This window comes from Melanostigma gelatinosum (genome assembly GCF_949748355.1).
Source record: "Melanostigma gelatinosum genome assembly, chromosome: 13".
Classification (NCBI taxonomy): Eukaryota; Metazoa; Chordata; class Actinopteri; order Perciformes; family Zoarcidae; genus Melanostigma; species Melanostigma gelatinosum.
The window spans coordinates 13,458,169-13,485,407 of NC_136646.1; the positions used below are offsets into that span (position 1 = coordinate 13,458,169).

Genomic DNA, 27,239 nt, shown 5'->3' on the forward strand with positions numbered 1-27,239 from the left:
AGATTCTCTAGTCGTGTTACAAGCCTTGATTTTGGGACGTGTTTATCATGATGTCTTATCCCAATATAGTCCAAGAGTGTATTAGTTATTTGAAGACTTAACTATAGATTAGAGTAAATTAAGTAAATTATGTAAGTAAATTATGCCGTGGGCTACAACGTTGTTGTTTTTATGAGCCTAAATTTGTTGACATGTTGGCCCCATGTAAAGTATGTTGTATTGGCTATTAGTTTTTCCTGGTTGCAAAGTACCTTCGGATGTACAGACCATCACTGGATTCATTTGACACCGATTATGGAGATTTATTTGCAGTTTACTTCCTTTTAACAATAATAAACAAATATTAACAATACTTTTAGAAACACGTTAAAAATATTTTTTATTATAAATAAGGACGACTAATGTGACTTCAGTTGGATTTAATAGTCTTATAGTAATAGTATAATAAATGAGGAAAGTTTTTAGAAAAATGAGGAACTATTAAAGTTTTTGTTGCTGAAGATGGTCGTGGGTGACACAAATCACCATCAGTTGAAAGTGAATATTGATATGCAGAGTGAAGCACTTTACCAGTGAAACTACAGTATATTGATAATGATGTTTCTTTCCTCTGAGTTAAAAATAGTGAAAATCCAATCTCACTTGAGAATAAAGAGCCTCTCTTGTGTCGTTCCCACTGATTCTCCTGACAGAACAAAGAAGAAAATCAGCGCTGCCTCCCTCCTCATCGTTTCCTCATCCCTCTATCTAGCTCTCTAATATCCTCTCTGTTCATTATTCATGAACTCATTGCTGTCTCCGTCTGTCTGCGGTGCGCTTAATCATATTCTGAATATTTACCATCCAAGCACAAGGATACATTTCAGAAATGCTTTCGGAGGAGGAAGAAAATTGCAATCTTGCAATATAGAAACATTAAAAATACAATGTAGGGTGCTGTACTGTGTATTTCATAGAAATACATAAGCGCAACTATTTGCCTTGACGTTGCAATGTATAGGAACTCCTCCCACTCATCCCACTGGGAAGATTCCCACCCGAGTTCCAGCCACTTATCTTGATGGAGTGTTTAGGATACTCAATCTTCAATCTGCTTTGTCTTCCTTGAGCTTATTTTCTAAACAGTGCCTCCACATCTTTGTAACCCCCACACTGTTTGTCGTTGATGTTTAACACAACTCATTCAAACATGCTAATACTCTTTTTATTGCAGCTTTGTTGTGTTGTTTTGGTTTTACTGCATTTTCCGGTTGTTTTGTTATCGGATCATAGTGCGATATGTTGGATTCTGCGGTTTATGTTATTGACTTGTGTTTCTAGTGGCAGGAAGTATGGAGAATATTGAGTGGAGTGACAAGGATATCGATCTGTAGGGGCTGCGATAATCCAGCAGTCTGTGCGGTACTTCAGCCGACTGTAGCGGTGTAGATCTGTCAGCTTATCAATATAGATGTATAAAGAAAGTTATTGTACAGTATATACTGCAAAAAAAATTTAATTTATTCCTTTTATGGAGAGCTAAAAATCATTTTCTGAGTAGGCAACCATATTGCATAGAACACTGTTTGTGCCAGATGATCCCGTTCTCCTGCTCTGCTACACACCAACACAAACACACAGGCCCTGGTGAGACTCAGCGTGATTAATAGTACCAGCAGCGGCTGTTTTTCTTACTTGTACGGCTCTATAATGCCGGCCGACTTGCACATACACACCTACATGTTCACAGACGTGGTAACTGCGGCTTGTATTTACAACATGAAGCCTACAAGGATATGATATATGGCTATAAATAACACCATTACCTTCTTCATTATTGTGCTATTTGTGAGAATATCCTCTCGGAAACTGAAAGTATCTGTATGGAATGTTGATTATAATTACAATATCCCCTCCCCTTCCAGGTTTCCTCCCCTCCTCACCTCACTGACCCATGAAAGAAGCCATGCCGGTCCTCACAGCAGGAGCGGGTGAGATGAGTTGGCACAGATGCTCAACACATAGTGTCCCATACTGCTTGAAGCTCGCTGTGCTCCATCTGTTCACGTTCATATACACGCTGGTTTTTCTTCTCCCTCGCTCCTTCTGTAGGGCTACATGAAACGTTGGCCCTGCTGACCTCTCAGCTGCGGCCCGATGCCAATCACAAAGAGGACATGGTCTTCCTGAAAGACGTCTTCAGTGAGCGGAGTTTGGGATATCTCATGAAGGTGAGGAATGGATCATAATCCATCCAAGTCTGATTCTACGAGTTCTTTACATGTGGAGCAACTCTTTTTTTCAATGCACAAAAAAACAGTGGTTTTTAAACGTGCCTGTGGTATAATTTCAGATGCGCTATAAAGCAGGTTTTTTATGAGCTGCTCCCTGTTTTGTCTGTCTCTTGCATGAGGACGCACACTGATCTGTAGATGGTGTTCAGGCACCAAGGCACGTAGCGGTGCTACGGGGATGAAGGCTGCTTAGCTGGTAAACATGGATGTAGACAATGCAGGATGTGTTAGACCTCAGGGATTCACACAATGCATTCTGATGAGTAAAACTGAATGTAAGCATCACTTTTGTTTGTTTACAAGAAAACTCCAGGAGGCCTCTCTAACCTTCAGCCTGTCCTGTCCATTCCCTCGTCTCTAATTTACCACACGTGCTTGTGTTACAGATTCACGAGAAGTTGAGACAGTATGAGAGACAGAGTCCAACACCCGTCCTCCACAGTGCCTCTTCTCTGGCAGAGGATGTAAGTTCACCTCACAGACACACACACACACCCTAAATTACTTTTCCACTTGGGCACAGCAGTCAATAACAATGAGTTAGCTCCGACAGAGAAGCAATGCAGGTATCAAAAGTGAATTTTAATGTCCTCAAAGTGCTGAATCATCCCGAAGCTCTTCTAATGAAACTCCATATCCTGCTGCTCACCAGTTATCAGCGGGGAAACTGCTGACCTTAGCTACTTATCTTCCTCTGTTGTGTATCCGTGTGCATTTTTTTTCTCCAGTAAAATGCAGCCTGCATTACTGGTATGCACGTGCATTAGTTCATACTGGGCCAGGGCTCATGCGTGTTTTGTGACTGGCAGGTGGCAGAGGAGCTGCAGAGCGGACCAATGAGCACCGAGGAAAAAGAGCTGCTGCTCCTGCTGACGTCACCACATCTCAAGGTAAAAACCCTTCGACTTCTGTTTTGGATTTTTTGGTCTTACGATAGTATAATCATGAGGAGGTGAAGCACTAGTGTATATCCATTTGGCCAATTTTCCTGTCAGACATTTTATTTGCGCTGAAATTCATCTCTGAAGCTCGCAGACCGTCAGCTCAACATCTGTTCTCTGTCCCATCAGGCCGTTCTCTCGGTGCACGACACCGTGGCACAGAAGAACTTTGATCCCGTGCTGCCGCCGCTGCCGGATGACTTCGAGGATGAGCTGGAGGAAGAGTCGGTAAAGATTGTGAGGCTGGTGAAGAACAAGGAGCCTCTGGTGAGTTGTGAAGGATGAGAGTGGAAGAACATAAGCGCCTTCAGGAGAACTGGATGAAAGAGGAAGAGATTATGGGACTGAGACCTTTTTGCTCTTGTCCGTGAATGATCTTGTATTAACTGTCTGTACTCCAGGGAGCCACCATCAGGCGGGATGAAGCCACTGGGATGGTGATCGTGGCTCGAATCATGAGAGGAGGTGCAGCTGACCGAAGCGGTAAATTGTGCTTCTTCTTCTTCTTCTTTTGTCACTCTGGGCTTTCTAGCGTCAGACTACGGTACTAGACTACAAGTATCTGCAGTACCCAACCTTGGGGTGGTACACAGATGAAGGGTAGTGCAATTTAAAAATGTGATAGAACTGCTGCCGTTCAGGGCTGTAGCCATCCATTTTTTATAAATCGGTAATGAGGTCACGAGTCCAATTTTTTTCTGGACATTTTTGCCATTGCTGAATAGTTAATGAAATAGAAAAGACGGAGATGACATGAAAAAAAGGTTCCTGCATGGAAGACAGCCAGGACTTTGCAGTAATGTAGCACAGCAGCCCTCAGGAAGCTGAGCTACAGGACGCCTCAGGAGGCTCCTGATGTTTGATGGCGTTTGTCTTCTTGCAACCAGTGAAAATTGGTGTTTCACAAACAGAATATGCAAATACGCATGTATGTAAGGAACAACAAATCAAACCTGATACTGTGGTGGGTGAGATCAAAGCCGCAGTGATAGAGATGCTGCAGCAGCAGCAGCAGGAGGAGGAACATGAGAGGGATAGTGCGGTTGTTTTGCTGAAACCTAAAGCTCTCCACAAGTCCCCAGAGAATCAATCACATGATAGATACTCAGCAAAGATGCTTTCATGGGCGTTACCATGGGAATATCAGCCACATGCAGGTGTGTGTGTGTGTGTGTCGGCATAGGAAACATGCATGCTGGGAAAGTAAACCAATCAGTGTTTGCATCCGTTGATCATTCATGTCATGCTGCTTGTCTTGTTGCATCAAGTGATGGAAAAGGTTCTCTTCAGTGTATAGACAGAATCTGTAGAGAGATTTCAGGTCTCTTTGTAAATACATACGTTATGTTAGTATGATGACTCAATAGTGTGTCTGCTGTATGTGCTTCTCTGTCCTGAGGGGAACGTATTGATCGTACTGCTCTCAGCCTTTTATTTCATTGTTGTGGCTGCAGCTAATGAGATCACAGCTGATGATGGACGCGACTCGTATCTGTAGATCTGACAACAAAACTGATGTTAAGATGTGAATCAAATACCCCAAAGACTCAGTGTAGTCGCTTTGATTGTCATTGATGTTTTTGCCCACTCGTCCTCACAGGATTGGTCCATGTAGGAGATGAACTCAGGGAGGTCAATGGAGTCTCTGTGATCCAGAAGAGGCCTGATGAGATCAGTCAGCTGCTGGTAAGACAGACAGACGGACAGTTCTGCTGTATGTTTAGAGAAATACTGGTATAGAGTACAGTTTACAACATAGAAATACTCATTAAAAAAATGTAAGACTCGGTACAAAACTGTATTTCCTGAATCATCAGGATTTTCAGTTGAATGATGCCATTTTCTCAGTTTTGTGCTCAAGTTGTCGACTGTATTATGAATGTATGAATATTTTTCTTTTTTGCAGTCAATCATTTTGTCATGATATCATGAAATGTTTTTTTCAATTTATTCTTTCATTTGCACTTTTAAGCAATTGTATACTCCAACGAAATCAATATTTGTAATTATCTGACATGCTCCTGTGGGGAGATCATGCATACGTCCGCGTCTGTCTGTCCGCGGATAATCTCATATACTGCTGGACACATCAGACTTACATTTATGGTTGCAATGATTCCCAATTAAAAAAATTAAAAAAACAGTTTTATACCAAACCGTTGAAGTATGACTTTTTGAATCCAAATTGTTTGTTTTCAGATAGTTCTGGTGAATGTTATGCCGTCACCATTAATGTCTACAAAGAGTCTAAACCCACCGATGTATCTGCCACAGTCACAGGATCTGTGAGGCTGGAAGTCAAAGTGTTTTCTTAAATACTTTAGATCAGCGTGTAGAAACCTGCTACTGCTTTTTTATGCCAACTCACAACCAGAGCTGTATTGCAATAGTAAATAGAATCTCAAGTCACTGATGCCCATGAGGCATCCAAACGTAAATAAATGGTCAAAGTCAAGGACATATTCAGAAAATCACTTTTCGCACCAAACAAAAAATCTCTTTGAAGAACCGTAACTTAATACAGCAGTTCTATACTATTTGCTATGATCCAGTATTTTGAACTGAGCCGAATGAAATGTGTTGATTTGCATTTTTTTTCTTTCGTAGAAGAGAGAGAAAAGGCTCCGGCCATGTTTTGCTTATTACATTCAGGGTCCCCTGTATTTGCCCCAGACAGACATGTAGTGGTGGGTAAACTACAAACTCTTTAGGATGTAAAGTCTATAGGCATCACGGTAGAGGTGATTCATCAGCTAAAATGTTCCGTCCATCTTTTATTTATTGATAAACAGGGTGCACTGATAGTCCAGTAACATCCACCTCAGGGAGCCTTTTGAGTGAAGAGAAGTGAGTGTTTGTCTTTAATTTGAGGCGGCAGTCACACTCCTCTCCTTCCTCTGTCTATTTGTGATCTAGTCCCAGTCCCAGGGCTCCATCACTCTAAAGATAATCCCTGCCATTAAAGAAGAGGACCGCCTGAAGGACAGCAAGGTGAGATGACGAGTGAGAGACTGAGCATGCTGTGGTATTCCAGACGTATCATTCCTTAAATGACGTAAAACACTGATTAAAACACTGTTAAAACGTTTTGTCCGTGCTTATTTACAATGATAGAAATCTAAACATCTTGTTTGTGACTCCAGGTGTACATGAGAGCCTTGTTTGACTACATCCCGTTGGAAGACAAGGCGACGCCTTGCCAAGAAGCGGGACTTCCTTTCAAGCGGGGAGACATCCTGCAGGTCGTGACCCAAGACGACCACACGTGGTGGCAGGCCAAGCGTGTGGGAGACAGCAACCTGCGGGCCGGACTCATCCCATCCAAACTGTTCCAGGAGAGGTAAAAGCACCCAGGGGGGGGGGGACGGGTGTCACATCGTGTTTCTGAACAACCTGTGGTGGAACCTGCTCAGCGCCAGCACTGTACTGTTCACCCGTATTTATGTTACCCAGCTATTTGTAATCTGTCAAATCCACATTTGTGTGTTCCACTTTGAAGGGTCAACTTTGATTAGATGGAGCATCAAAGCAGAGTGGAAAATAAATAAATGTAAACACGGCCTTGAATAGGCACATGCTGATACTGTTGGTGTCATAATCCGTCAGTAGGATGATCTCAGCTGGCCGGGAGATCGCTGCCAAACACTGCAGCGTCTGTTGGATTAATAACCACAGCTTCAACACAGAGAACGACGCGTGGCAGAGGGGGTATCTGAGCTCTGGGAAGCCTACGCGATGCGTTTTGTCGGTTAAACAAATGTTCAGGATGATATAACACTTAATTTCTGCTGATGCTGCGGGTTCCTGCTGCACTGTGGGTTAAAACATTTTTAAATGCATCGCTATGAAAGGTATAAGCTCACGTCTGCTTACTCACAATGTGCTGTGGATTACGGAAAGGGCCTACCGTGCACCGAGCTTGAAGTCACCGTATATATTTATTGTTATAAAGTCAATCAACCGGCTACAAAGGGACCTAAAACCACTACGGAGAGATGCAAAACTACCTCAAAATGACCATGAAGAGACGTAAAAAGATCACAAATAGATCGAGATGACGCCAGAGAAACACAAAATACCACAGACACAAAGGAAGACGAAGAGTCCTTAAACAACCACAAAGAGACATAAAAAGACCTCGAAGAGATCGATCGAGGCGACAACAATGAGATGCAACGACCCCACAGAGACCACATAAAGATGTTGAGACATAAACCAACCACAGAGAGGCACAGAAATAACACAAAGACTCTTCAAGCAACCGCAAGGAGGCCGCGTTGTTTGTAGTTGTTTTGTGTCTCCCTCTGTTTGGGTGTCTTCTTCTCATGTAGAAGGGGTGGCGGCCCAGTTTGTTCCCAGGGGCCCGTTGTCTCATAATCTGTCTATGAGTGTTTTATGTCCCTCTCTCTATCATGTTTAAATATTCTGTTCTACCTCTCTTGACGTTCCCTCCTCACCTCTTGCTTACTGTGTATTTCTGACCTGATGATTCTCCTCCTGCCTCCATCCTCTCTGGCTCTTTGTTTGCTGCGCATTCCTCCAGGCGACTGGCCTACAGGATGAAAATGGGCACACTTCCGAATCCAAAATCCCCTAAAAAGCCCGTCTGTAAGTTTCTGCTTCCCACGATTCCACTGCATCTTCAGCATGATTTCACAATCACAGTTTTTACTACCTGCAGCATCTCCCAGTATCAATCGGCCTCTCGCCGCGCTCCTCCAACCCTCTGATTAATTCCCCTAAATCCCAGCAGGGGCCCTCTTTGTCTGTGACGTCACTGACGACGGCAATAAATCTCTTCAAATGTCAAATCCTTCGTTTCATAAATTTCCAAATATCATTCTTTATCTGCCCATCTACACACCGAAGCGACCCTTTAGCTTTACCGACTCTAACGTTTTTACGCTCTCCTCCGTTTCTCCTTGTTGCAAACTGTATCAGATGACCAAGGATGTGATAAAGGTGGGTACGTGTGCAGAAACAAACATGACATATAGAGAACGCAGTCACATCCTCACACACGGCACACAATGGAAAATGTTCATAGAGGCCTCAAAGCCTCAATGTGTGTGCGTGTGTAGAAGGGGGGGGGGGGGATTTCTGCTGCTTCCAGCATAATTCCTCCCCTCCTGCTGTTAGTGCACCAGACTAGAATAGAGTTTCTTTGCCTAGCTTGTGTGTGTGTGTGTGTGTGTGTGTGTGTGTGTGTGTGTGTGTGTGTGTGTGTGTGTGTGTGTGTGTGTGTGTGTGTGTGTGTGTGTGTGTGTGTGTGTGTGTGTGTGTGTGTGTGTGTGTGTGTGTGTGTGTGTGTGTGTGTGTGTGTGTGTACCGGTGATGTGCAGGCAGAGCAGCATCCCTGGAGACTTCAGCCCAACCAAGCAGAGCTTGCTGAAGATAGCAACAGCTCCTCTTTTGTTTTGCGTCATCCTCAGGCTCTTTTTGCGTCATCCTCAGGATCTTTTGCTCTGTGTCCCCTCCTTATCTTTTAGTCTTCTGCCGTCTCAGCTGCTGTTTGCAATGTTGTTTTGTCCTGTTTTTTTCTATTTCTATTCAAATTTTCTAAAAATCTGTGCATAGTGTCACACATTAGATGGAAGAACATAATTGCGGATTTCAAAGAGTTTGTGGGACAGTTTGTACCTCAGCTGTGAACCTTTGGGGAGGCGAGGCTTGTGTACGTACAAGTGTGTGTGTGTGTGTGTGTCACAGAGACTCTGCTCACAGTTGGCTCCTTTCCAGATGAAGGAGAGCCATCTTTCTCCTCTCTTCTCCTCTCATAATGTCAAATCTCTGTATCAAGCCTTCGTTAGTGGCTGTTACCTCCAGCAGCGGTCCTTCGATATCTCTTGGCTGCCCGTCCGCTCTCGCCTCCTGCTGCCTGCCTGCCTGCTGCCTGTCTGCCCCGCCTGCCCTCTCCTACGCCCCACGGCCCCCCCCCCCTCTATAACTCTTCCACCTCCCCTTACTCCTTAACTCTTCCAGGTCTCTTACCCTGTGCTTACCCCCTCTTTTCCCTGCTTGCCTCCCTACAGAGGACTGTGACTGTGAGGGCTATTTCAATGGACAGTACATAGGTGAGAGCGTGCACATCTTTCTCCACCTCCTTCTCCCGATCTGCACTTTGCCTGCTGCAGCCTGGCTGTGTGCTGGTTCCCTGGATGCTTCTGGGCTTTGGGGTTCAAAAGGACTGCTTGTTGTAGGGTTGACTTGTCTGGGGCCGGGGGTTGAGGGATAAAAGGAGGCGGCGAAGGTTTCCGTGGGCGATGGGTCCAGAGACAGATGCCAGAGGAGGAAGATGGATGAGGGGAGACATATGCAGGAGTAGAAAAATACAGTACAAGTGTTTGTTTCCAACGTGAAAGGAAATATTGTCGAAGAATATGTGTAGGAAGTATCGACTCGCACTTCTGAAGGTGCCAGTAACAGATCTCCCTCTTCGGGGAGTCCACTGCATACAGTAATAAGAGGTAACGGTGTCAGATATCACATTATAAAAGCAAAACAAACGCAGAATGTATTGCATTAAAAGCAAAGTACAGAATTTTTGCTGGTTCATACTTTTTCTAATTATTTCTCAGTTTCCTGAAAATAACTGTCTTTTGGTGCTACTTATAGGGTAAAGAAAGACACTTAACACAATAAATTCCAAATAAATGCGAGCGCATGGAGTATTTTAGTAAGTGCACAGCATGAATATAAATACATGAAAATTCACTTGTTATTAATTTGTACTAAATTTAGTACCAAATAATAGTTATTCCAGGAAACGTTATTGTAAATTATTAGGAAGGTATGGGAAATGAGGTTACTTATTGCATCGTATCCCAATTTTCTCTTGCCATAACATGCTTTAAATTCAAATCGGAGTGGAGGGAATCCATTAGTCCCCTTTGTTCTCAACCCCTTCCACTGACCTCCCCTCCCTCGCCCTTCTTCAGCCCAACCTGACCCCCATTTACTCCCCACACACCCTGTGAGCTGCTGGAATGATGATGAGCACAAGGAGTGATCTAAACACAGCACCTTCTTCCTGTAGCACAGAATACCTTGCTAAAACAGTATTTGTGCTTTCTATCATGCACTCTGCTTGGAGCTGTAAAACCCTCCCCTCCACCCCTTCACCCGCCCCCCTCCACCTTGCAGTGTTTGGATCCTCGTAAACCTCCCTCCCTTCTGCCCTGCATCTAACTAACTGCCCCTGCTGCTGTGCTGTGGCCAGTGCACTGCTTCCCCTTTCCAACCCCCCCCCAACCCCAAAACACCCTCCCCCACCCCCACCTTCATGAGGGCCCTGCTGCGTTGGACGCATTGCACACTCAAAACCAGGCACGTTTGCTGCTCGTTCACCCTGTGTGGAGGTGTGAGGCTGGGTTGTGTGATGCTCTAACGCCGGTTATAGTCTCTCCTAAGTGTAAAGCAGTGGCGCCTTCCTGTGGCCAGGTGTTTTCCTGGGAATTTTACTCAGGTACAGTTCCCAGCTCATTCCCTCGGGTACACACCACTGACGGGGGATACAGACAGTCCTGGCCATGGGGGACCCTGATGTGCTGTCACTCTCTGCTGACGTGGTGTTTCTCAGGGCCAGGCTGTCCTGTCTGTCCTGCCTCAGCACTGTAGCCTCTTTCAGAGCAGCATGCCTTGTTTGGACCATATTGTTGGAAAATTGTCTATTTTGGTACTTTGACATCTGTTTTAATCACTTTAAAAAGAAATGAACTTAAGGAATGGTTTGCTTAAAACAGTCTGCTTTACCTGATGTCTTTATCAGCTGCATGTATTCCTATTTTTAGTTGACGCATGACGTCTAATTGGTTCAAAGTTCAGCTAATATCTCACACTATCAAATATTTAAACGTCCGATAAGAGTGAGCTATTTGAATCACTGTGCACTGTTTGCAACGGTTTTTAATGCATGATTATTAACGGTTGGTCTTGACTCGAAAACATTCCTTTGCATTTGGTCACTGTCGCTATCTAATAACTGTTTTTAAGTGCAAAACGACTGTATCTGCATCATGGAGGTGAAATGGTGTTCTCATGTGATTTAATATTGAGATAATCATTTTATAGCTCATGTCGTCTCACGAACATCTTTTTCTTTCTGCTCCTGCTTTCTTTCCCATCTCTGGCCTCGCTGTAGCTGGTCTACGGAGGAGTTTCCGGCTGAGTCGCAAAGACAGACAAGGGTCCGCCGGAGAGGGTTCTGATCCTGGGGACAACGATTACATGACTTATGAAGAGGTGACCCGCTACCAGCAGAGGCCCAATGAAAGGCCCCGTCTGGTGGTTCTGATCGGTGAGACTGAGCCACTGAATGGCATAAATGTTCTCTGTGATGAAAGTGACACCTTGTGGATCGAAGCATGTGTTGCAACCTACCGATGACCCACGATGATGCGTGTGAAGTTAATTATTTCCCTCTCCTTTTGAACACACGATCCTGCGAAGGATCTCTTGGAGCACGGATCAATGAACTCAAACAGCGGGTGATTGCTGAAAACCCACATCGTTTCGCTGTGGCTGTACCACGTGAGTCATAAGTTGTACACACTGGACCTATCAATGAACCAACATTACCCTGTACATTATGTAAAGTCCTCCTTTGTGTTTCCACAGATACCACCAGACCCAAGAAGCCTCATGAGACGGAGGGTGTGGAGTACCACTTTGTTACCAAACAGCAATTTGATGCAGATGCTTTAAACAACAAGTATGTTCACACTGACACTGTGTTGCTTTTGTGTAAACATGTATGATTTGTACCGTGCTGATGTGACTGCTTTGTTGTTTCTCCGCAGGTTCATAGAACACGGGGAATACAAGGAAAACCAGTATGGCACAAGTATCGAGGCAATCCGCTCTGTCCAGGCCAAGAATAAGATGTGTGTTGTGGATGTGCAGCCTGAGGTAGGCGTCATGTTACAACCGCTGAGCACATCTCAATTTATGACGATAATCAAAATGTATCACACAATCGTATCATGTTGCGTGATACAGGATCCTGCAGCAGTTTGCTGAGTGTAGATGAGGGCAGGCAGTCGCATCAGATCTGCTCACTGTGCGGAGTGTCTGATGCATCACTGCTGAGCCTCTCTGATCCTGTCTGATTCGTGACCTCTGTTTGCTCCATTGTATGCAAATCCACCATCACTCCAGGCCCTGAGGAGGCTGCGGACAGCAGAGTTCAAGCCCTATGTAATATTTGTCAAACCTCGTGTTCCTGAGAGCAGACGTCGCCGCAGTGCTGCAACTTCTCCAGGAGGAGGAGAGCATGGCCGCATGACAGTGAGTCCGACACTTTCTGTCCGCTTAGATGGTGTACATGTATCTCTTGCAGTTCTTAATATTCCGTCACCATCGTGCACCAGTAAATATAATAGACTGATAAATGGAGCACATGATTCAGAATCAGTTTAATTGGTCAAGTATGTACATATACAAGGAATTTGACTTTGTTGCTCACAATCTACACACAAAACAATTTACAGGATGATAGAAATTGGCATACGTCTGAAAACAAGGTCAACAACAAAGCTAAACAAAGATTGGTAAAAATAACATTGGCTTTAAATGGTTCCGCACCTTCATACCTCTCTGATTGCTTATCTGAATAGTATGTTCACCGTGTGTTATTAGAACTTTGACTGAAGTAAAGGATCTGAATACTTCTTCCACCACTGAACTGCTTTTGTAAAATGAACTGGTCTTCTGCCTGTGTGCCATGCGTCTTGCTCTCTGTGTAAATCGTTTTGCTTTCTGCAACAGGACGAAGATCTCCAAGAGATGCGTCAGTCCGCGGCTCAGATCGATCAACAGTATGGACACCTGGTAGACCGGATCCTGATCAAGGAGGACTCAGTCAGTGCCTGTGCAGAACTTCGAGGTATCTTGGAAAGGCTGGAGCGAGAATCCTTCTGGGTACCTCTCAGCTGGGTGCGGACCTAAATTTACCCCCCCCCCCCCCCTGCATCTTCCAGAAGAACTTCACCGCCAACCCACCCAAGTCCTGCACTGGTCCATACCCCCCCCCCCCCCCCCCCCCCCCCCCCATCAATGGGAGAGGATGGTGTCAGAGGAATACCTCATTGTCTGGAGCCCAGAAATTAGTCTTACTGATGCTTCAAGTCATATTTATTCAGGTTTGGTTTGATTTATTTATTGAAAAACAAGGGATAGATGAAAGTTCGTAGTTAAAGAAGTGTTTCATTTCTCACACTATCACTCTCTCAAGCTGCATCGTTAATGAGCGTGGAAGGTTTGTGATCCCACTCAGAGGATTGCTGTCAGTCAGCTTTATTGCGACTCTTGTTGGAGTACCTTTTAGTACCATTTAGTTTTTTAGGTTTATAGTTTTATTCAACTCAAATCCAACATCAGAATGCTTCCTGTTAATTCGTACTGCTCATGCATCCAGTTCAATTTTAGAACGAATCACACATTCAGCTGAACAGGAGAAATTGATATATAAAGTTAAGTGAATGCCATTTGAAATCTAATTTCCACATATGGACAGAAACTAAACGATATCCAAATGGAATGTGAGAATTTTATTTTCTACAAAACTGTTTTTAGGAAACGCATGAAAACGGATCATTTATTCTCAGATGTAAATATTGTAAATGTTAGCTCCTCATGTGCCAACGAAAGATCTCGTAGCACTTCGATGCAACCTGTTTACCTTCGATCCTTGGGAACCCACATCTGTTTGTATGTGGAATAATGCCGTGCACAAAGTATGTGTGGATGGACGTTTCAGTGTGTGTGCAAATACAACAACCTGAGATGCTCCTGTATGTACAGGAATGGGTTTCGTACAGTTTCCTTGCACATATCCATCATTTTGACGACATAAAAAGAGGCGGGTACGAGATGCTTTCTTTGATAATCAGGGTTTTGCTTTATTGTCAGAAACGATGTGGAGGTGGGAGACGTAATATCCACAGATTTCAAATTAGAATTGAAAGAAAATTAGAGAAAATAAGTCGTCAACTATCGGCTAGTATTTTGTGATTGAGTAAAATTTATATTTATTTATCAAGCAAAAAACATTCCCTGGTTACAGCTTTTCAATTGCAAAGATTTCGTCTTCTGTCGGTACACTGAATGGCTGATAGTCTTTTCACACACATGAGACATTATTACAGAGACCAATATTGGCATTCTAGTCTCATATTAAGATATACTTTAGATAAATTACCACTTCTACACTAACATTTTGTTGTGTGTGGTTAAAATGAAGCGGCTTCCAAATCCCTTTTAAACATGCATTTTAAATATGGATCTCCATGTTCTGTATGAACCCAGAATGTTGAGTTTGTAATGTGACCTGTACAAAGTGCCATAATAAAAACTAGTTGAGTCAAATGTTTGATCTTAAGTTTTTACTTTACGCTTTTACTGTATGGTACTAGGACATCTACTTAAAGATACGATCTGAATACTTTCTGAATAATTCTATATTTTTTTATATATTCGATGCAGAACTGACTAACATGATCTGGTTCAATGAACGGAGATGATGCTTTCCTCTGATTTACATTTTTGTGAATTGATACTATAACAATTTTGAGAGATTTAATTGACCAAACAATTAACAAATTAATTAAAATGATAAAATGATTGTCAGAATAATTATTACATAAAAACTGTTAGTTACAAGTACAATTATTTATCAAATATAGAAGTAGTATGAGGTACCATGAAATGAAATGTACCTTTTTACACATGAGTGCCATACTCTTCACCACAATAACTGAAGTAGTTTTTATGACCAGCAAACCAACTTAATATGTAAAAAAGTGACCCTTTAAGACAAGGCAAGCTTAAATGGAAAAATGTGATCAATAATAATCTGTTCTGTGTTTGCACCACCTTATCATTGGTGTCAGGTGTCTAGTATTAGTCTATGTATCAAAGGACATTTGAGAGGCATCACAGAACATTTTAATCCTTTGTTTTGAAATGCACAGTACTGCCTGGATCACACATTTTCTTTGAGATACATCTTAATATATGTTATTATATATTATATGCTATGTTAGTGTGAAGATGTGCAGAGGCTGCACACACATCCACTGACAATCATTATGACCTAAATGTTTGAAGTGGCAATCTTGAAAATGTTAATTTAAATAAAGTTCTGCTTTTTTCGACATGCGTATAGCATAGCAACGTATGACCGTTTTTGACATTTTTCGACATGCTATACTATGACTGTTTTTGACTTTTTACGAAATGCTATACTATGACTGTTTTTGACTTTTTTCGACATGCTATACTATGACTTCTTTTTTGACATGGTATGCTATGACTGCATGGTTTTGACTTTTTCCGAAATGCTATACTATGATTTCTTTCGACATGCTATACTATGCCGTTTATAACTCTGCAGAAACTCCCTTCATCAACACCAGGACCAGTGGCTGCACTCCAGTGGGATTATGTCTTACCTGACCTCGGCATCACCGGCCCTCGATTGTCTTCCTTCAGGATGGAGTCCAATCGCCAAAGACGTTGCACTATTCAAATTTGTACAATGTGGAATAAATTATTGTGAAATGCGAATGAAGTCACTCCTGATTGAATGACTTTTATGACTTTATTCGTTATGCTATACTATGAGCATTTTTTCGACATGCTATAGAGCAGTGATTCTTAACTGGCGAGCGCCACCTGTGGGCCGCGGGACCGCATAGGTTATCAATTGAAGACACCAGAGATATTACTGTTATCCATGAGATGCTCAGTTACAATATAGCTTCCCACCACCTGGTGGTGGTAATGCGTCAGTCAGTTGTTTAACAAGCTGCAATAAGCAGAAGAAGACACTCAGCTAGCCGCTAGCCTGTAGCGAAAGTTATGGATACGTTTTTAAAAAGAAAAAATGAAGACGACAGTGCTGCCATACCCCCCTGACTTTTTTCGACATGCTATACTATGACCGTTTTTGACTTTTTTCGACATGCTATACTATGACCGTTTTTGACATTTTACGGCATGCTATACTATGACCGTTTTTGACTTTTTTCGACATGCTATACTATGACCGTTTTTGACTTTTTTCGACATGCTATACTATGAACGTTTTTGACTTTTTTCGACATGCTATAGTATGACCGTTTTTGACTTTTTTCGACATGCTATACTATGACCGTTTTTGACTTTTTTCGACATGCTATACTATGACCGTTTTTGACTTTTTTCGACATGCTATACTATGACCGTTTTTGACATTTTACGACATGCTATACTATGACCGTTTTTGACTTTTTTCGACATGCTATACTATGACCGTTTTTGACTTTTTTCGACATGCTATACTATGACCGTTTTAGACTTTTTTCGACATGCTATAGTATGACCGTTTTTGACATTTTACGACATGCTATACTATGACCGTTTTAGACTTTTTTCGACATGCTATACTATGACCGTTTTTGACATTTTACGACATGCTATACTATGACCGTTTTTGACTTTTTTCGACATGCTATACTATGACCGTTTTTGACTTTTTTCGACATGCTATACTATGACCGTTTTAGACTTTTTTCGACATGCTATAGTATGACCGTTTTTGACATTTTACGACATGCTATACTATGACCGTTTTTGACTTTTTTCGACATGCTATACTATGACCGTTTTTGACTTTTTTCGACATGCTATACTATGACCGTTTTTGACTTTTTTCGACATGCTATACTATGACCGTTTTTGACTTTTTTCGACATGCTATACTATGACCGTTTTTGACATTTTACGACATGCTATACTATGACCGTTTTTGACTTTTTTCGACATGCTATACTATGACCGTTTTTGACTTTTTTCGACATGCTATACTATGACCGTTTTTGACTTTTTTCGACATGCTATACTATGACCGTTTTTGACTTTTTTCGACATGCTATACTATGACCGTTTTTGACTTTTTTCGACATGCTATACTATGACCGTTTTTGACATTTTACGACATGCTATACTATGACCGTTTTTGACTTTTTTCGACATGCTATACTATGACCGTTTTTGACTTTTTTCGACATGCTATACTTTGACCGTTTTTGACTTTTTTCGACATGCTATACTATGACCGTTTTTGACTTTTTTCGACATGCTATAGTATGACCGTTTTTGACTTTTTTCGACATGCTATAGTATGACCGTTTTTGACTTTTTTCGACATGCTATACTATGACCGTTTTTGACTTTTTTCGACATGCTATACTATGACCGTTTTTGACATTTTACGACATGCTATACTATGTCCGTTTTTGACTTTTTTCGACATGCTATACTATGACCGTTTTTGACTTTTTCCGACATGCTATACTATGACCGTTTTTGACATTTTACGACATGCTATACTATGACCGTTTTTGACTTTTTTCGACATGCTATACTATGACCGTTTTTGACTTTTTTCGACATGGTATGCTATGACTGCATGGTTTTGACTTTTTACGACATGCTATACTATGACCGTTTTTGACATTTTTCGACATGCTATACTATGACTGTTTTTGACTTTTTACGAAATGCTATACTATGACTGTTTTTGACTTTTTTCGACATGCTATACTATGACTTCTTTTTTGACATGGTATGCTATGACTGCATGGTTTTGACTTTTTACGAAATGCTATACTATGATTTCTTTCGACATGCTATACTATGCCGTTTATAACTCTGCAGAAACTCCCTTCATCAACACCAGGACCAGTGGCTGCACTCCAGTGGGATTATGTCTTACCTGACCTCGGCATCACCGGCCCTCGATTGTCTTCCTTCAGGATGGAGTCCAATCGCCAAAGACGTTGCACTATTCAAATTTGTACAATGTGGAATAAATTATTGTGAAATGCGAATGAAGTCACTCCTGATTGAATGACTTTTATGACTTTATTCGTTATGCTATACTATGAGCATTTTTTCGACATGCTATAGAGCAGTGATTCTTAACTGGCGAGCGCCACCTGTGGGCCGCGGGACCGCATAGGTTATCAATTGAAGACACCAGAGATATTACTGTTATCCATGAGACGCTCAGTTACAATATAGCTTCCCACCACCTGGTGGTGGTAATGCGTCAGTCAGTTGTTTAACAAGCTGCAATAAGCAGAAGAAGACACTCAGCTAGCCGCTAGCCTGTAGCGAAAGTTATGGATACGTTTTTAAAAAGAAAAAATGAAGACGACAGTGCTGCCATACCCCCCTGACTTTTTTCGACATGCTATACTATGACCGTTTTTGACATTTTACGACATGCTATACTATGACCGTTTTTGACATTTTTCGACATGCTATACTATGACCGTTTTAGACTTTTTTCGACATGCTATAGTATGACCGTTTTTGACTTTTTTCGACATGCTATACTATGACCGTTTTTGACTTTTTTCGACATGCTATACTATGACCGTTTTTGACTTTTTTCGACATGCTATACTATGACCGTTTTTGACTTTTTTCGACATGCTATACTATGACCGTTTTTGACTTTTTTCGACATGCTATACTTTGACCGTTTTTGACTTTTTTCGACATGCTATACTATGACCGTTTTTGACTTTTTTCGACATGCTATAGTATGACCGTTTTTGACATTTTACGACATGCTATACTATGACCGTTTTAGACTTTTTTCGACATGCTATAGTATGACCGTTTTTGACTTTTTTCGACATGCTATACTATGACCGTTTTTGACTTTTTTCGACATGCTATACTATGAACGTTTTTGACTTTTTTCGACATGCTATAGTATGACCGTTTTTGACATTTTTCGACATGCTATACTATGACCGTTTTAGACTTTTTTCGACATGCTATACTATGACCGTTTTTGACTTTTTTCGACATGCTATACTATGACCGTTTTTGACTTTTTTCGACATGCTATACTATGACCGTTTTTGACTTTTTTCGACATGCTATACTATGACCGTTTTTGACTTTTTTCGACATGCTATACTATGACCGTTTTTGACATTTTACGACATGCTATACTATGACCGTTTTTGACTTTTTTCGACATGCTATACTATGACCGTTTTTGACTTTTTTCGACATGCTATACTATGACCGTTTTTGACTTTTTTCGACATGCTATACTATGACCGTTTTTGACTTTTTTCGACATGCTATACTATGACCGTTTTTGACTTTTTTCGACATGCTATACTATGACCGTTTTTGACATTTTACGACATGCTATACTATGACCGTTTTTGACTTTTTTCGACATGCTATACTATGACCGTTTTTGACTTTTTTCGACATGCTATACTTTGACCGTTTTTGACTTTTTTCGACATGCTATACTATGACCGTTTTTGACTTTTTTCGACATGCTATAGTATGACCGTTTTTGACTTTTTTCGACATGCTATAGTATGACCGTTTTTGACTTTTTTCGACATGCTATACTATGACCGTTTTTGACTTTTTTCGACATGCTATACTATGACCGTTTTTGACATTTTACGACATGCTATACTATGTCCGTTTTTGACTTTTTTCGACATGCTATACTATGACCGTTTTTGACTTTTTCCGACATGCTATACTATGACCGTTTTTGACATTTTACGACATGCTATACTATGACCGTTTTGACTTTTTTCGACATGCTATACTATGACCGTTTTTGACTTTTTTCGACATGGTATGCTATGACTGCATGGTTTTGACTTTTTACGACATGCTATACTATGACCGTTTTTGACTTTTTTCGACATGCTATACTATGACTGTTTTTGACTTTTTACGAAATGCTATACTATGACTGTTTTTGACTTTTTTCGACATGCTATACTATGACTTCTTTTTTGACATGGTATGCTATGACTGCATGGTTTTGACTTTTTACGAAATGCTATACTATGATTTCTTTCGACATGCTATACTATGCCGTTTATAACTCTGCAGAAACTCCCTTCATCAACACCAGGACCAGTGGCTGCACTCCAGTGGGATTATGTCTTACCTGACCTCGGCATCACCGGCCCTCGATTGTCTTCCTTCAGGATGGAGTCCAATCGCCAAAGACGTTGCACTATTCAAATTTGTACAATGTGGAATAAATTATTGTGAAATGCGAATGAAGTCACTCCTGATTGAATGACTTTTATGACTTTATTCGTTATGCTATACTATGAGCATTTTTTCGACATGCTATAGAGCAGTGATTCTTAACTGGCGAGCGCCACCTGTGGGCCGCGGGACCGCATAGGTTATCAATTGAAGACACCAGAGATATTACTGTTATCCATGAGACGCTCAGTTACAATATAGCTTCCCACCACCTGGTGGTGGTAATGCGTCAGTCAGTTGTTTAACAAGCTGCAATAAGCAGAAGAAGACACTCAGCTAGCCGCTAGCCTGTAGCGAAAGTTATGGATACGTTTTTAAAAAGAAAAAATGAAGACGACAGTGCTGCCATACCCCCCTGACTTTTTTCGACATGCTATACTATGACCGTTTTTGACATTTTACGACATGCTATACTATGACCGTTTTTGACATTTTTCGACATGCTATACTATGACCGTTTTAGACTTTTTTCGACATGCTATAGTATGACCGTTTTTGACTTTTTTCGACATGCTATACTATGACCGTTTTTGACTTTTTTCGACATGCTATACTATGACCGTTTTTGACTTTTTTCGACATGCTATACTATGACCGTTTTTGACTTTTTTCGACATGCTATACTATGACCGTTTTTGACTTTTTTCGACATGCTATACTTTGACCGTTTTTGACTTTTTTCGACATGCTATACTATGACCGTTTTTGACTTTTTTCGACATGCTATAGTATGACCGTTTTTGACTTTTTTCGACATGCTATAGTATGACCGTTTTTGACTTTTTTCGACATGCTATAGTATGACCGTTTTTGACTTTTTTCGACATGCTATACTATGACCGTTTTTGACTTTTTTCGACATGCTATACTATGACCGTTTTTGACATTTTACGACATGCTATACTATGACCGTTTTTGACTTTTTTCGACATGCTATACTATGACCGTTTTTGACTTTTTTCGACATGCTATACTATGACCGTTTTTGACTTTTTTCGACATGCTATACTATGACCGTTTTTGACTTTTTTCGACATGCTATACTATGACCGTTTTTGACTTTTTTCGACATGCTATACTATGACCGTTTTTGACTTTTTTCGACATGCTATACTATGACCGTTTTTGACTTTTTTCGACATGCTATACTATGACCGTTTTTGACATTTTACGACATGCTATACTATGACCGTTTTTGACTTTTTTCGACATGCTATACTATGACCGTTTTTGACTTTTTTCGACATGGTATGCTATGACTGCATGGTTTTGACTTTTTACGACATGCTATACTATGACTTCTTTTTTGACATGGTATGCTATGACTGCATGGTTTTGACTTTTTACGAAATGCTATACTATGATTTCTTTCGACATGCTATACTATGCCGTTTATAACTCTGCAGAAACTCCCTTCATCAACACCAGGACCAGTGGCTGCACTCCAGTGGGATTATGTCTTACCTGACCTCGGCATCACCGGCCCTCGATTGTCTTCCTTCAGGATGGAGTCCAATCGCCAAAGACGTTGCACTATTCAAATTTGTACAATGTGGAATAAATTATTGTGAAATGCGAATGAAGTCACTCCTGATTGAATGACTTTTATGACTTTATTCGTTATGCTATACTATGAGCATTTTTTCGACATGCTATAGAGCAGTGATTCTTAACTGGCGAGCGCCACCTGTGGGCCGCGGGACCGCATAGGTTATCAATTGAAGACACCAGAGATATTACTGTTATCCATGAGATGCTCAGTTACAATATAGCTTCCCACCACCTGGTGGTGGTAATGCGTCAGTCAGTTGTTTAACAAGCTGCAATAAGCAGAAGAAGACACTCAGCTAGCCGCTAGCCTGTAGCGAAAGTTATGGATACGTTTTCAAAAAGAAAAAATGAAGACGACAGTGCTGCCATACCCCCCTGACTTTTTTCGACATGCTATACTATGACCGTTTTTGACTTTTTTCGACATGCTATACTATGACCGTTTTTGACTTTTTTCGACATGCTATACTTTGACCGTTTTTGACATTTTACGACATGCTATACTATGACCATTTTTGACTTTTTTCGACATGCTATACTATGACCGTTTTTGACATTTTACGACATGCTATACTATGACCGTTTTTGACTTTTTTCGACATGCTATACTATGACCGTTTTTGACTTTTTTCGACATGCTATACTATGACCGTTTTTGACATTTTACGACATGCTATACTATGACCGTTTTTGACTTTTTTCGACATGCTATACTATGACCGTTTTTGACTTTTTTCGACATGGTATGCTATGACTGCATGGTTTTGACTTTTTACGACATGCTATACTATGACTGTTTTTGACTTTTTTCGACATGCTATACTATGACTGTTTTTGACTTTTTACGAAATGCTATACTATGACTGTTTTTGACTTTTTTCGACATGCTATACTATGACTTCTTTTTTGACATGGTATGCTATGACTGCATGGTTTTGACTTTTTACGAAATGCTATACTATGATTTCTTTCGACATGCTATACTATGCCGTTTATAACTCTGCAGAAACTCCCTTCATCAACACCAGGACCAGTGGCTGCACTCCAGTGGGATTATGTCTTACCTGACCTCGGCATCACCGGCCCTCGATTGTCTTCCTTCAGGATGGAGTCCAATCGCCAAAGACGTTGCACTATTCAAATTTGTACAATGTGGAATAAATTATTGTGAAATGCGAATGAAGTCACTCCTGATTGAATGACTTTTATGACTTTATTCGTTATGCTATACTATGAGCATTTTTTCGACATGCTATAGAGCAGTGATTCTTAACTGGCGAGCGCCACCTGTGGGCCGCGGGACCGCATAGGTTATCAATTGAAGACACCAGAGATATTACTGTTATCCATGAGATGCTCAGTTACAATATAGCTTCCCACCACCTGGTGGTGGTAATGCGTCAGTCAGTTGTTTAACAAGCTGCAATAAGCAGAAGAAGACACTCAGCTAGCCGCTAGCCTGTAGCGAAAGTTATGGATAAGTTTTTAAAAAGAAAAAATGAAGACGACAGTGCTGCCATACCCCCCTGACTTTTTTCAACATGCTATACTATGACTGTTTTTGACTTTTTTCGACATGCTATACTATGACCGTTTTTGACATTTTTCGACATGCTATACTATGACCGTTTTTGACATTTTACGACATGCTATACTATGACCGTTTTTGACTTTTTTCGACATGCTATACTATGACCGTTTTTGACTTTTTTCGACATGCTATACTATGACCGTTTTTGACTTTTTTCGACATGCTATACTATGACCGTTTTTGACTTTTTTCGACATGCTATACTATGACCGTTTTTGACTTTTTTCGACATGCTATACTATGACCGTTTTTGACATTTTACGACATGCTATACTATGACCGTTTTTGACTTTTTTCGACATGCTATACTATGACCGTTTTTGACATTTTTTGACATGCTATACTATGACCGTTTTTGACTTTTTTCGACATGCTATACTATGACCGTTTTTGACTTTTTTCGACATGCTATACTATGACCGTTTTTGACATTTTACGACATGCTATACTATGACCGTTTTTGACTTTTTTCGACATGCTATACTATGACCGTTTTAGACTTTTTTCGACATGCTATACTATGACCGTTTTTGACTTTTTTCAACATGCTATACTATGACCGTTTTTGACTTTTTTCGACATGCTATAGTATGACCGTTTTTGACTTTTTTCGACATGCTATACTATGACCGTTTTTGACTTTTTTCGACATGCTATACTATGACAGTTTTTGACATTTTACGACATGCTATACTATGACCGTTTTTGACTTTTTTCGACATGCTATACTATGACCGTTTTTGACTTTTTTCGACATGCTATACTATGACCGTTTTTGACTTTTTTCGACATGCTATACTATGACCGTTTTTGACATTTTACGACATGCTATACTATGACCGTTTTTGACTTTTTTCGACATGCTATACTATGACCGTTTTTGACTTTTTTCGACATGGTATGCTATGACTGCATGGTTTTGACTTTTTACGACATGCTATACTATGACTGTTTTTGACTTTTTTCGACATGCTATACTATGACTGTTTTTGACTTTTTACGAAATGCTATACTATGACTGTTTTTGACTTTTTTCGACATGCTATACTATGACTTCTTTTTTGACATGGTATGCTATGACTGCATGGTTTTGACTTTTTACGAAATGCTATACTATGATTTCTTTCGACATGCTATACTATGCCGTTTATAACTCTGCAGAAACTCCCTTCATCAACACCAGGACCAGTGGCTGCACTCCAGTGGGATTATGTCTTACCTGACCTCGGCATCACCGGCCCTCGATTGTCTTCCTTCAGGATGGAGTCCAATCGCCAAAGACGTTGCACTATTCAAATTTGTACAATGTGGAATAAATTATTGTGAAATGCGAATGAAGTCACTCCTGATTGAATGACGTTTTTGACTTTTTTCGACATGCTATACTATGACCGTTTTTGACTTTTTTCGACATGCTATACTATGACCGTTTTTGACTTTTTTCGACATGCTATACTATGACCGTTTTTGACTTTTTTCGACATGCTATACTATGACCGTTTTTGACTTTTTTCGACATGCTATACTATGACCGTTTTTGACATTTTTCGACATGCTATACTATGACCGTTTTTGACTTTTTTCGACATGCTATACTATGACCGTTTTTGACTTTTTTCGACATGCTATACTATGACCGTTTTTGACTTTTTTCGACATGCTATACTATGACCGTTTTTGACTTTTTTCGACATGCTATACTATGACCGTTTTTGACATTTTACGACATGCTATACTATGACCGTTTTTGACTTTTTTCGACATGCTATACTATGACCGTTTTTGACATGCTATACTATGACCGTTTTTGACTTTTTTCGACATGCTATACTATGACCGTTTTTGACTTTTTTTGACATGCTATACTATGACCGTTTTTGACTTTTTTCGACATGCTATAGTATGACCGTTTTTGACTTTTTTCGACATGCTATACTATGACCATTTTTGACTTTTTTCGACATGCTATACTATGACCGTTTTTGACATTTTACGACATGCTATACTATGACCGTTTTTGACTTTTTTCGACATGCTATACTATGACCGTTTTTGACTTTTTTCGACATGCTATAGTATGACCGTTTTTGACTTTTTTCGACATGCTATACTATGACCATTTTTGACTTTTTTCGACATGCTATACTATGACCGTTTTTGACATTTTACGACATGCTATACTATGACCGTTTTTGACTTTTTTCGACATGCTATACTATGACCGTTTTTGACATTTTTCGACATGCTATACTATGACCGTTTTTTACTTTTTTCGACATGCTATACTATGACCGTTTTTGACTTTTTTCGACATGCTATAGTATGACCGTTTTTGACTTTTTTCGACATGCTATACTATGACCGTTTTTGACATTTTACGACATGCTATACTATGACCGTTTTTGACTTTTTTCGACATGCTATACTATGACCGTTTTTGACATTTTTCGACATGCTATACTATGACCGTTTTTGACTTTTTTCGACATGCTATACTATGACCGTTTTTGACTTTTTTCGACATGCTATACTATGACCATTTTTGACTTTTTTCGACATGCTATACTATGACCGGTTTTGACATTTTACGACATGCTATACTATGACCGTTTTTGACTTTTTTCGACATGCTATACTATGACCGTTTTTGACTTTTTTCGACATGCTATACTATGACCGTTTTTGACTTTTTTCGACATGGTATGCTATGACTGCATGGTTTTGACTTTTTACGACATGCTATACTATGACTGTTTTTGACTTTTTTCGACATGCTATACTATGACTGTTTTTGACTTTTTACGAAATGCTATACTATGACTGTTTTTGACTTTTTTCGACATGCTATACTATGACTTCTTTTTTGACATGGTATGCTATGACTGCATGGTTTTGACTTTTTACGAAATGCTATACTATGATTTCTTTCGACATGCTATACTATGCCGTTTATAACTCTGCAGAAACTCCCTTCATCAACACCAGGACCAGTGGCTGCACTCCAGTGGGATTATGTCTTACCTGACCTCGGCATCACCGGCCCTCGATTGTCTTCCTTCAGGATGGAGTCCAATCGCCAAAGACGTTGCACTATTCAAATTTGTACAATGTGGAATAAATTATTGTGAAATGCGAATGAAGTCACTCCTGATTGAATGACTTTTATGACTTTATTCGTTATGCTATACTATGAGCATTTTTTCGACATGCTATAGAGCAGTGATTCTTAACTGGCGAGCGCCACCTGTGGGCCGCGGGACCGCATAGGTTATCAATTGAAGACACCAGAGATATTACTGTTATCCATGAGATGCTCAGTTACAATATAGCTTCCCACCACCTGGTGGTGGTAATGCGTCAGTCAGTTGTTTAACAAGCTGCAATAAGCAGAAGAAGACACTCAGCTAGCCGCTAGCCTGTAGCGAAAGTTATGGATAAGTTTTTAAAAAGAAAAAATGAAGACGACAGTGCTGCCATACCCCCCTGACTTTTTTCAACATGCTATACTATGACTGTTTTTGACTTTTTTCGACATGCTATACTATGACCGTTTTTGACATTTTTCGACATGCTATACTATGACCGTTTTTGACTTTTTTCGACATGCTATACTATGACCGTTTTTGACTTTTTTCGACATGCTATACTATGACTGTTTTTGACTTTTTTCGACATGCTATACTATGACCGTTTTTGACATTTTTCGACATGCTATACTATGACCGTTTTTGACTTTTTTCGACATGCTATACTATGACCGTTTTTGACATTTTACGACATGCTATA

The 27,239-nt window shown here is 40.5% G+C and overlaps 1 protein-coding gene across 1 annotated transcript; it reads left to right on the forward strand.

Annotated features, from left to right (window-relative positions):
* Positions 1-1,933: 1,933 nt before the first annotated feature.
* mpp3a (MAGUK p55 scaffold protein 3a) lies at positions 1,934-13,159 on the forward strand (the record flags this gene model as incomplete). Its single annotated transcript, XM_079282272.1, has 19 exons — positions 1,934-1,970; positions 2,092-2,210; positions 2,660-2,737; positions 3,083-3,163; positions 3,344-3,481; positions 3,616-3,697; positions 4,815-4,900; positions 6,131-6,205; positions 6,358-6,554; positions 7,758-7,822; positions 8,156-8,176; positions 9,247-9,288; positions 10,614-10,679; positions 11,355-11,510; positions 11,663-11,743; positions 11,831-11,924; positions 12,013-12,121; positions 12,371-12,499; positions 12,980-13,159. The coding sequence occupies 19 exons, from the start codon at positions 1,934-1,936 to the stop codon at positions 13,157-13,159; spliced, it is 1,836 nt and encodes a 611-aa protein (XP_079138398.1).
* Between the last annotated feature and the right edge of the window lie 14,080 nt (positions 13,160-27,239).